General features: G+C 42.0%; 1 protein-coding gene across 3 annotated transcripts; it reads right to left on the reverse strand.

The window, feature by feature from the left end:
- Positions 1-1,685: 1,685 nt before the first annotated feature.
- On the reverse strand, positions 1,686-8,271 carry TMEM74 (transmembrane protein 74). 3 transcript variants are annotated; one of them, XM_058564796.1, is made up of 3 exons: positions 8,186-8,271; positions 6,131-6,172; positions 1,686-5,945 (listed from the first exon to the last, which is right to left on the reverse strand). In XM_058564796.1, the coding sequence occupies exon 3, from the start codon at positions 5,778-5,780 to the stop codon at positions 4,860-4,862; it is 921 nt and encodes a 306-aa protein (XP_058420779.1). In that variant the 5' UTR covers positions 5,781-5,945; positions 6,131-6,172; positions 8,186-8,271; the 3' UTR covers positions 1,686-4,859. The 3 variants fall into 3 exon arrangements, with proteins under 3 accessions (XP_058420779.1, XP_058420780.1, XP_058420778.1); XM_058564797.1 differs by lacking the exon at positions 6,131-6,172; XM_058564795.1 differs by having other exon boundaries at positions 1,686-6,172.
- Positions 8,272-12,017: the final 3,746 nt, after the last annotated feature.

The raw sequence follows: 12,017 nt of genomic DNA on the forward strand, positions 1-12,017 counted from the left end.
AGAGTTACTAAAACTTGGAGCAAAGGAAAATACTGTCTGCTGCCCATATTTCTCTGAAATAAAATAATGATTCATGGTAAAATAATTTCTAAATATGCCACACTCTTATGAGCCTGAAATTGAGAGGTTAAAAAAATAAATCAAATGTTTGTGGGATTGCTGAACAACCAATACAGATCTATATAATTATGGCATCTCCTCTGAGGTTGATTCCAAATTCTTCATTCATGACCTATGAAAGACTTCCCTTGTCCTTGAAGTCAACGTTAAGGCATGCCAAGTTTCCTATAAGAAAATTATTCTAACAATAACTTTGGGTATTACGGTTCTATAATTATAAAATATTCTCCTAATACGTACATAGACTTGAGTGTACATACACTTGCACACTAACAAACATAAACCACAGGTACACTCTTAAGTTTAAGCCACAGATTTTTGCAATCAATTTTAAGTATTTAAAATAACACCTTACTTTTTACAGTGTCAGTGCGCGAGTCAGGTAAATTATTTCCCAGCCCATAAAAGTTGGAAGGAGAGAATATTATAGAATGCTACGAACCATAAAATGATATGGCTTAAATCAGCTGAAAGACAATGATATGTTAATTCTCTCTTATGAACTCTTTTATACTGATAAAAGCCAGTGAGACTTCATTATAATTCTTTTCATTCTAGTCATTCTTTGTGCCCAATTCTGGGAAAGGTTAAACTCCATTTCAGAGAACTGTAAGGATCTGTCTTATTCCTTTGTGACAGTGGAATCTAGCTGGTGGTATTAAACCTTACTGAACAGGTGAACCATGGATAAAGGTTGTGAATCTCTTTTGTCAGACCACATTTTTGTAGTAGCAGTAATTGCTGCGATGGAATCTGACCTTCAGATTGAAAAACTTTTTCCTAATAGATAAATAGAAATTTTTTCTTTAACTTTAGATGATTAATCCAGGTAAGGTTCTGCATGTGCCTGTCATCGCACATGTGAAAGATGAAGGCTGAAATGTTCAAATGCTCTTGCCTAGAATTTTTGCCTGTCACAAAGAACTGAAAAAACATAGAACCCCTTGGGTTCAGATCCTTAATTCCTGGTATTTAACTGGCATGGTGCTCACTCACACACTTATCCTTCCCTGCCAGGGGCAAAGGGAAGGCACAAACGAATTTGGCAGGGCAGTCTGTTTGTCATAATTTGCACCTTGAAGGACATGTGCCAGCACTGGTCCAACTGGGTCCTAAAACAAATAAGCATGAGGGATGGACTCGTACTTTAAGCAGACAGCAAAGCATGTGATATTGATATCAAGGCAAGTATCTAGGTAGCATAGAATCAAGCAGCAGAGCAGTCACGGGGGTAAAAGCACCCAGAGCCACCAAGAACTGCACGGTTCCAAGCAGTTCTGTACTCCTCTAAACTATAAATCGGCTATGAAACGGGGAGCCTGGAGAAAATTTTTTTCTTATGAGAGGGCCAGTACATCATATTACATGGTCTGCTTAGGAGCTCCAAATGGCTGGGAAGGACACACAGCATTGCAAAGAAAATGCTTCAGCTCTGCCACAAACAGTTTAAGGTGCCCTAACAAGGAACAGTTTATTAAAAACTGTCCATTAGCAGTGTATATTCCAGCAGCAGTGGAGAAAGGCAGCTTTCTTTCTGATACTTACCCCTTTGGGCCATACAGCTGAACAATGAGCTGCCTTCTCTTATGATTAGGAAGGCGACTCTGAGTTTAGTTTTCTAAAACCTAGTAAATAAAGACCTAAACTATGGCCTCTGAAAAAAGAGTTTTGCTTCTCCAGGTCTAGCAGTAAGAACTCTCATAGATAACAACCAGCCCCAGGTTAAAGAGAGAGATGTAAGGTCACAAATCTCCATGAAGAATCCAAGACCAACACCATAGCTATCGTCTGTTCAATGTCTGTAACATTTATCACCTGACCTTGCCAAAGTAATTCTCAATAAATATATTTAGAGCCACAACCCCTCTCTGTCAGATTGGAAACAAAGGGTCTAAAGTTCAGGGGTTTTTGTTGTCTGTGCTACCATGATCTTAAATTCAACTAATTTTCATCTTGAATTCGGGCACTGACAGGATGGGGACTAGGGCTGCACAACAGAATACCAGGGAAAAGTTGGTTAAGGCAGTTATCTGAATTACATCAACATAGCGCTAAAGGACATTTCCAGAGGATTTTCTGAATTGCTTCTTTTTGGTGTAATGGTGGGCCTTAAAAGAGATGTGCCCTATATATGAGCAGATTTAAATAATGTTGTTGAAAGTAAGCATTTACTTACTATATTTCAATTTTAAAATTTTAAGGAAGGAAAAGAAGAAATATATTCTGATTTGTTAGGTCTTTTTTCCCCCTGAATATTTTATACTTTCTTTTCCTAATTGGGATAAGTAGATACATATATATTGGAAGATGTATATATATATATCTGTATAGATGTGTATATATATCCTTTAGATCACATCAGAACTATATATAATTTGGTACCACTGCAAGATTCATTAAACGCTTCTGAATGAACATCTTTGGCTTTTTCTCCTTTATCATCAGTTTAACAGAATTGAAAAAATTTCCTAACACTTGATTCTCAAATTTGTCTGCCTTTATAAGCTGAAAATGGGGCCGCACATTAATTCAGTTTAGCCTGCAATGTGGCAATTAATCCTGTTTCACCAATAAACGAAAACAAAACTCAACTGATCTCCCTCAGCTAATCCTTCTATGTATAAGCATGTATTTTTTAAAACAACACATAGCTTAGGCCTATTCAGTCTGCCAAGAAGATCATTTCCCTATTGCCTCAACATCATCCAAAGTGGGTCCTCAAGCCAGCAAGAACCTGACAATTGATAAACCTTCAGAATATGAAATTTGTACCGCTGGTAAGCTGGCCTCAACACAAACCATGACAGAGAATCACAGTAAAACAAAAAGTTTGCTCAAAAAGCACAAAGAACCAGCAAGAGAAAACAAAAATCATGTTTATATTGTCCCAATTATTTCCGAATCAATAATAGTCTGTGGTAAGGTAATTAAGTTACATCTAGCTTCCTCTGATGCCCATATAATTTCTTTTTTACTTACTAATTCTTTCACATACCTGTCCTCTCTATTTTTAGTATCCTCTGATCCTCCTTTCTGCATTTCATCTTAACCCTTAGTAACACAGTGTACCTAACTTATCAAATCGATCTCTGACACCAGCAAGACCTCACTCACATAAATATCCTGACTCACACACTCCGCCAGCCAGTCACCCACGTATTCCACAGTCCTCAATAACAACGAAAACTTCAGACGTTAGAATTAGGCTTTAGAATCTACAAAGAAATCACCTTCTTACTTCCCCATCCCTGCCCTCCCACCCCAATTTCCAGCTCTGGTCCTCTTGAAGAATGACCCCACTAATCCTGGTAACACAGAAATGGAAGTTAAAACCACTCTTGCAGTGGGAGGTTGGAAACACCTCAAGGAGTAGTTGCAAAATGCAAGATATTTCTGATATTCCCCCCCCACCTTCCTGAACCATAACTGTATGGAGACAGTGTGTTAGTGAGGATGCTGGGTGTGTGTTTTGCAAAGTTGTGACTACTTTGCTCATCATGCCTCTCATCAAGCAAGTTTGAACTTCATGAGGCAAGATCTCCCAGTTACTAAGGGCCTGGATATAATGTGCGCAGAATGATGCCTAGACCATCGTTAGGGGGAGCTGAGTCCTGGTGAGGAGTGCAGTGCCCACTGAATCAGTGAGCTTAACCTTTCTCTGTTTTCTCATTTTAATTTTTTGGCTGTGGGCTTCAGGACTGCTGCCATCCTGGGGCAATGGCTTGTTGCTTGGCCTAGAGCAAGTGACACCTGCTTGTGGGCACAGTCCCCAAGAGTCTAGCTGCAATTGCACTGGAGGTTTTCTCCAAACAACAACAACAAAGTGTCACCTGGGAACGAGCCTGAGCCAGTCATGACTCAGACCTGCCTAGACGTTTAAGTGTCTGGAATTATATTAAAAATGTCTTACACTTTGCCTCTCTGGTGTGAGAACCAAGAAAGACTTCAAGAGCATAAGTAACCATATGATGGCTAAACCACAAACAGAAAATGAAATTTATATCAGCAACTAATTTTACTTCATCTAGAAAATGGGCATGCGACACTGGCTAATATCTGGCATCGCCATTCCAGGTTAAATTCAGACTGGTCTTATAATGATTTACATAATTTTCTTTTACTAGAAAGTTTATTCTAATGACTTAGTTACCACTTCTGAGTGCAGGAATAATTTTAACTATAACAAATGTATTTATACATTTTTTTCCCTTAATAGTCAACATCCTCAAGCTTCAAAATGTTTAAACTCAAAACCCTTAGCCAAATTACAGGAAGAAAAAATTTAGCAAGAAAATGAATAAGCACTTTTGAGAATTAAATATAAGCCTTATTATGTGATTAGTGCTTCAGTTCTTTTTCAAAAAATAGGTTACTAATTGATCCTATTGTGTGTTGGACCTCCTAGTATCCAAAGAATATCCCATATGGTGTAAAAGAAACCATTTGTACACTGGGTCATTAGATCTATTTTGCTATAAAGTAGAAGCTGAGGGCCAATACAGATTAATTAGTCTCAGCTCTTTAGAAGGACAAGCGTCACTGGTTGTGTCTTAATGCATCTTATGGCTTTTTTTCTAAATAAAAAGTAGAGAGAGAACAAAAACACTCACTGGCTGTTAGTTTGGGAAATAAACTTTTCTTCCCAGGCAAATAAACTGCACTATTAATTTTAAGAAATATGTTGGATTTTTTTTCATACAAAATGCCAAGGCAGACTCTCAAGGAGTTCACAACCAGAATTAACTCTGTACAGCGAGAGCATCTTCCTCTACCAAGGATAGTTCCAGGGTGTTTTCATTAGCACTGGTTTTCATCCTGAAGTTGAAAGAACCATAGAGTTTTGCAGACTCTTTGGAAGAGGCAAACCTGTTGCGACGATAGAGCTCCCCCTTCCACATAGACATCATTAGCAAACAAGACAGAACGACCCCCCCCAGTGTGAGCAGGCAGAGTCCAGCAATCACACAGCGGTCCAGGTGAGCCCCTAGCCTCGCGCTCTCCTTCTCCAGGCGTTCCATCTCCCGGGCGGCCACAGTGTTGGGATCCACAGTCACTTCCCGTGGGACAATGTAAGAGATGATCACCAGCAAGATGCCAGTGACTAAGAACAAGATGGCGCTGATGAAACCATAGTCTACTGACTTCCCCGAAGATGTGGCTTCTGAACTTGTATCATCTTCATCTTCGGATATTAAGGATATGGCAGCCTCATGGGACCACTCATTTGGATTTCCCCAGCCAAGGTCTCCAGAGTGATTATTCCCTTTTGCTGAAGGGGAGCTCCGGTTCCTCTGCTCCAAGTTGACATTCTCGTCCACGTAAGTAAAAGAAGTTTCTAATTCCTGGCTGCAGCAGTTGCATACTTTCCGTTCTGCTGCTATCTGGTTGTTCCCTGAGTTGTTGAGAGGTCCTGGTGGCAAGGAGTCTGGCTGAATGACACTGTCTTGCAGAGGGGAGGAGGGGGATGCTAGAGAAGAACTAAGCTTAGACCTTTCCATCTGGGCTGATCTTGGTGTCGAGGTACAGTGTCTCTGCCAGCAGAGAGCAGCTCTGGTGGCAGCGGCATCTGCCTGGTCACCAGGAGGCCCTCCTGAACTCCAGTCCGCAGCATCACACAGGGCTGCCTGGCTGCTCTCCTTAGCAAGATAGTGGAGCTCCATCGGAGCTAGTCAGACATCCCCCAGCAGCTTCTGGAAATTCTGCCAATAGCAACACAGTTAGATGAGAACCTCACAGGAGCTAAGGCTGCTCTACCAGGAGTACTGCTCCTGAGGCCCGCATCTCCTCTGCAGCCACACTTGTTGACACTTCAGCCCTGGTTCCTCCTAAAAGGGGTAAAAGAAAGGAGAGGATACCTAGTGGCAGGAAAGTGTGAAAGGGCAAATTCTGATTTATCACAGGGATTAACACTGGGAAACTTAGGTCAGGGGAGAAAAGGAGACTGGAGGAAGTGGCAGTGTCTCTGAAGAAAGCATTGCCGTCACCAAGCCAAATTTATCCAAGGACTCACACATTTCTGTGACAGGATCCCTCAAATGAGAAGGCAAGTTTCCTGTATAGAGACACAAATGAGAAAGGTAGGACCTTTTTTAGCAGAGCTGCTGATTTTCTGGAGAACCTGGGGAAGCACAGACTTCTCAACAATTCGGGTATAATTATAAGTGTTTACATTCTCTTTAGTTCAAAACACATTCTAATACAGATTAGCTTTAGAGCATCACCATGGGTGAACAAATATGTCCCTATCAGCGGGGCTCTACTGGAGTAGGGGCTCAGAATTTTGACTGGGTAGCTCTGAAGTGGGTGAAAGATGGCCGGCTCACTCAGCCACGGCTCCTAACCTTACACCTCATAAATCCAGTGACCCCAGTCACAGCCCTGCATTTACAAGAGCCTATGTTTGTGCCTTGTGCTTCCATTCCCAGCCATGCCCGTGCTGCTACATGAGGGCAGCCTGTTCTGGACCGGGAAGTATGTAGACAACACGTCTCACCGTGTAATCCCTGAAAATACGCAGTCCTCCACACACACAGCTGCCTGCCCCAGTACAGGTCCGCTACTCCCTGGGTCTGAGTGGGTCTGAGTTCCTCTCCCTCTGCACGCTTTGTTAACAAACGTGCACAGGAAATTGACCACCATAAGTTTTTACAAACCCAGTCTAGAAGTAAAGTGACAATAAAAGACAAATTATAAACCTACAAGGTCACAGTTCTGTTGGGGCAAATAGGTGAGAAGCTATTTGCAAAGTTACCTCTGGAACTCTGTATGCCCGACGTGCCCTCACTCCCACCCTTCTGGGATAGAACTTTGGGTTGAGCAGAAAAAAATGTGCCCATCTTTCCCTGCCATCTTTCTGAGGCATAAAAATTCACTTTCCACCATTAGCAAGTACAGCAGTTTCAAGCAACGGCCCCTTTTATTTTGCTTCCAAGTCCAGGGCAAGAACTGATTTAACCCATGGCTTGGGAACTCATTATGCTTCAAAATCCACAGCTCCAACAGCTGGTAACCCACACAGAAGCAACCACAGGTAAGGCGCACCTAAGGTCTACCTGGCAACTCACTTAAAATATGGGAAGGGGAATCCACATGTTTTCTGCTCTACATTAGAGTTTGTTTTAAAAACAAAAAACACTTCTATTATCGAAGTTTCTCTGCAGCTAAAACAGGAAGAAAAAAAAAAAAAACACCAAGTGCCGGAAAACCACAACTGAACCAGAGCTTTCCTTTAGCAAGTGGACAGACCTCTACTGCAGGGATCCCTCAGTGAACGAAGCGATGGTAACGGGTTTGATCAACTACTGAAATGAGAAATCATCTGGCAGATTCCTCAGACATTAGGCGCTCTAACCTTTGGCACAATTAACTCATCATACTGGACTACTTTGGATAAAACCGGCAGAGTCCCTTATGGGACTTCTAATTTATAACAAAGAGGGAGAGAAATCTCCACTTAATTCCCTTCTCCTGCTTTTCTCTCTCTTTAAAGAAATGAGCGACTCTGCTTGTTCCATAGGAGATACACTAGCTGCACAGTAGATTTCCTTTGCAGCTCCGTAATCCGGGGCTTCCATCCTCAGTGGAGAATGGATAATCCCCGGGGACTACCTAAAGGCTCTTTCCTTCCGTCCCCTGCTTCTCTTCTCTCTGGTTTGTTTAAGAGCGCGGTTAATGAAATTGCACCTCAAAGCGAGGAGACTGCACTTTCCCTCGTCAGTCTGCCATCAATTAAGAGCATTAATATTTGCATTGGAACTAAGTGTCACGGGCGAGGCTGGTCTAGGGGAGGCGACCTCGGGATCCGTCCTGCGCGTGCTGTGCTGGGAGGGCGCGCCGCAAACACCGGGCAGCGGGGCCCCCCGCGCGATCAATCAATCCATTCCGGGTGAACTCCGCGCCCCCCGCCCCCCAAGGCAACGCGGAGTCGGGCTGCGTTCGCCGAATACCCCGAGGCAAGGCAGACACCTTGGGCAGGGAGTGGGGACGCGCTCCCCTGCTCCGCAAGGCTCCCGGGGTCTCTCCCTCGCCCAAGCGCCTCCTCTCCGTCCCACTCTCCGCCACTTACCTCCTGCCTTGGCCACCCAGTGCGGCTGGAGCACTGCGCGCTCGTCCCTGCGCGGCTTCTCGGGAAAGTCCCCCGGTCACCAGCCGCGGCACTTGCAGGCTCTGCGCGCCGCTCGGCTCCGCGGGGTGGGCAGCGCCGGCTGTGCCGGCTGGGCGGGGCGGGGCGGGCCACTCCCGCTTGCTGAGCATCCCGGGAGATGTAGTCCAGGGGCGGCCTCTCTGCCTCTCTCCTGTTTATGTTCTCTCTGACGCCTCCTCGCTTTTGCCCTTCCTGAAGACGAGTTCCTGCTACACCTCCATACTCTTGCCTGGCGCTTTAGAAGAAAGCGCTGGCTCCTAAACTCAGAGTTGAGTGCCCCAGCCTCAGATGTGGCCACAAGATTATGGGGGAAGGAGTGTATGCTTAGTTCCAATTGTGTGCCAGGTAATATGCATATTTTATCTTATTTAATAGTTGGAACAAATCTTCCAAGTAGATTTTATTAATGCTCATTTTACAGATGAGGAAAGAGGCTCAGAGGAATTAAATGCCTCATCCAAGGTTACAAAGACAATAAATAGTAGCTAATAAATTGTACTGTATCCAGGAATTTGCTTCCAAAGTCATTGCCTTCCCCACAAAATGAGGAGAAATGTGACTATTGAGGATAAGGGTTATCCTGTTCCCCTATGCAGCCCCTGTGCCTAACAGTGTCTGGTATCTGTTGAATTATGAATAATAATGACCCAAAATAACAATTAACATAAATAGCACTTATTATTGCCAGGATCTCTTCTAATCATTTTAGATACATTAACTTATTTCATGGTCACAATTAATTTTTAAAGTTCTGTAAAAATTCTTATTTTTACAGAAGAGGAAACTGAGTTAAAAAGAAGCTGAGTAGTTTGTCCAAAGTCATACAGCTAGTACCCAGCAGAGGTGGGGCATGAACCCCCAGATGTTCTAAGCATTATGCAAATTGCATGAATGGAAGAAAGACCAGAAGACAAGAAGAGAAAGGGTTAGGAATAAAATAAACCTGGAAGTTGAAGCTGAGTTATGACTCCCAGGATAGGACAAAGTAACTTCTTTGGGTCACCATCCTCTTTGTAACCATAGTGGACTACGCAGCCAACAGCCAAGGGGAATGCGTGGTTTGTGGATCATCTCCAAGGTTTCAGCATCTCCTTTGGGGTGATTGTAGGGTTATTGATTGTTTCCATCTAAAAGGGACAAAAGAAGCGTTCTAACATTTATAACATTTTGCTGCTTGTGAGTAGCTCACATGAATTCTGTGATTGCTTGCTTTCAAGTGATACATTCATCTCCAACGATTTGGTTGGTTTCCCTTTATATTGATAGAATCCATAGTCTCATAGTTCCAGCGATTTCACAATCCAGCCCCTTTAAAATCTTTTTTCTCCATGACTCTTTTTCTAGCCAGGTAGGCCCATTTGTTGATAAATATGACATATGTGTTATGGTTTCTTCTCCTTTGCTCATTTCACTGTTCTCCAGTGAGAGTATCCTTCCTCCATTCCCCTATTCCCTCCATCCTTCAAGGACTATCTCAGCAAGCCACATTTGCAGGGGTGCATTCTGTTCTTTGTACTGTATATTTAAAAGGAAACACAAAAATGCCACAGGGCGTCTAGAAGAGAGCAACTAAGAAGTTGAAGAAACTTGAACTCACATTGAATAAGAAGACACTGAAGGAACTTGGGATATTTAGCCAGAGGAGGAGACTGAGAGAAAACAAAAACTAGCTTTAAAAAACTTGAAGTTTGTAAAACAGAGGAGGAATTCTATATCATGATTAAAAAGGGTGAAAACAGAACCAATGACAATAATAGTCTTTATTCATCCTAATGTGTTATCACCTTGATTCTTACATCAACTCTGTAAGGGAGCCAGTATTATTGTGCCCATTTTACGATGTAGAAATTACGGATTGAAAAGGTATAGTCTCTTTCTCAAGGTATGAGAACTAATAACTGGCAGAGCCAAGATTCTAACTTGGGTCTGTCTGATACCAGAACCCGGATCTTTTTGCCACTACGCTCTACTGAGCAATGTTTCACAATCATTTTCACAGCAGAGCATACATAAGAGGTGATAATATTTATCGCACTGTGATAAACACAAGAGGTTTCTCATGGCCGTAGTCCTGGTGCTGTGGCTACGTCAGGCCCTACAGGACAGCTAGGAGGGCCAAGTTAAAAATAAGCCAGCACATCTGCAATACACTGCAGCACCTGAGGATGACGGACACAGGGACAGGGAAGCTCTGGATGGCACCATCAGATTTTATAAGGAGGCTGATTTGGGGCTGAGTATAAGGAAGAACGTTCTAAGAACTTGAAATAGGATGTCTCATGAAAGTGAATTCTGTATTACGGGAGAGGATAAAAAAAGAAGAGCCATTCATTAGTGATGTCGTAGAAGGGATTCATCTAGTTGGATTAGAGGACCTCTATGGTTTCCCTGCTGAAATGATTCTAAGGTACATCTCTTTCATGAAGCCCTTTTCCCTCAAGCCAACCATCAAAGATTCTGCTTGCTATGAGCTTTGCTAGGACTTGTCAGCACTATTTTTTGTATTTCTCAGCCACTTCCTTGTGACATTTCTTGTATGTCTAGGTAACTACTGCATATTGTTTAACTTCTCACTTAGGTGCCAAAAGCTCTACTGGCAATTAATTGTAAGCTCCTTAAGGTCAGTATCCATATACTAAACATCTTATTACCTCCTGCAGGAAGTGCAATATTTCTGCTGAATAGTGAAGGAAAATGACAAGACTAAACTGAGAGTGGAGATGATCATCTATCCTCGTTATTCTCTCTCCTTTCCTATTTTTATATGTAGTATACTTCACTGTCTACGTATTCTTGAGCATTAAAAAAAATCAACTCTGCGCCAATGTACTACAAAATCTCCTTCAAAATTCTGCAGAAAAAGAATAAATGTGGACTGGCTGAGCTCCTGGAAAGAAAAGCTCTGCAAAAAATACCACTTGCTGGAATAGCTTCACCTCTCTCTTCTGTAAGTCCATGGCTAAAACTTTCCTCAAAATCTGACCCAAGAACATTTTTCAAGAGCCTTTCTTGTTCAACATCCCCAACTTCTTATTACTCTTCTAATTGGCATCCTAGTGGCAAAATACACTTCCTTTTATTCTATTATTTTGTATCTATAGAAGTATTTCATGTGTATCTCACGTACATTTTATACTGCTTTCTGTATTTTCTCTCTTAGATAAAATTTAAGCTCCTTAAGAATCAACATATTCTTTCTATAACTTTGAAGCTACACACCGGCATGAAACAACAAAACACATGGGCCACAGTGGTTTCTCAAAAGATGCTTACAAAATGATTGACACTAGTAAAATGATGATATTAAAGTCTAAGTAATGATTTTTATATTCCATAATTTTTAATATTTCTTGTTTACTTATACTCTGTGAGGTATGAGAGAGCAATCATGATTACACTAAGTTAAACAGTGTAAAAATAGATTCTGAGAAGTAAATTTACCATGCGAATCATGGGAGTAGTAGTAGTACAGGGACTTTTAACAATCCGTCTCTTACAATGATGACTGAGGATGCTTTCCAGTTTTCTCTCATCAGCAATAGTAATAAGGACTGATAGTAAATAAATATCCTTAGTGGATTTAGAGTTACCAGGAGAGGCTAGATTGTAGGGAGATAAGAAAGACACTCTTAGAATTGGTTGGATAGAGGCTCAGTCATTTAATGGGAATAGTACAAGGACTATGACTTTGTGCCACAAGCTGGCACTTCTAAATGATAGGAGAAAAGAATAAAAATGACCAAAATTTAGAGTA

This window comes from Diceros bicornis, chromosome 21 (assembly GCF_020826845.1).
Source record: "Diceros bicornis minor isolate mBicDic1 chromosome 21, mDicBic1.mat.cur, whole genome shotgun sequence".
Taxonomy (NCBI): domain Eukaryota; kingdom Metazoa; phylum Chordata; class Mammalia; order Perissodactyla; family Rhinocerotidae; genus Diceros; species Diceros bicornis.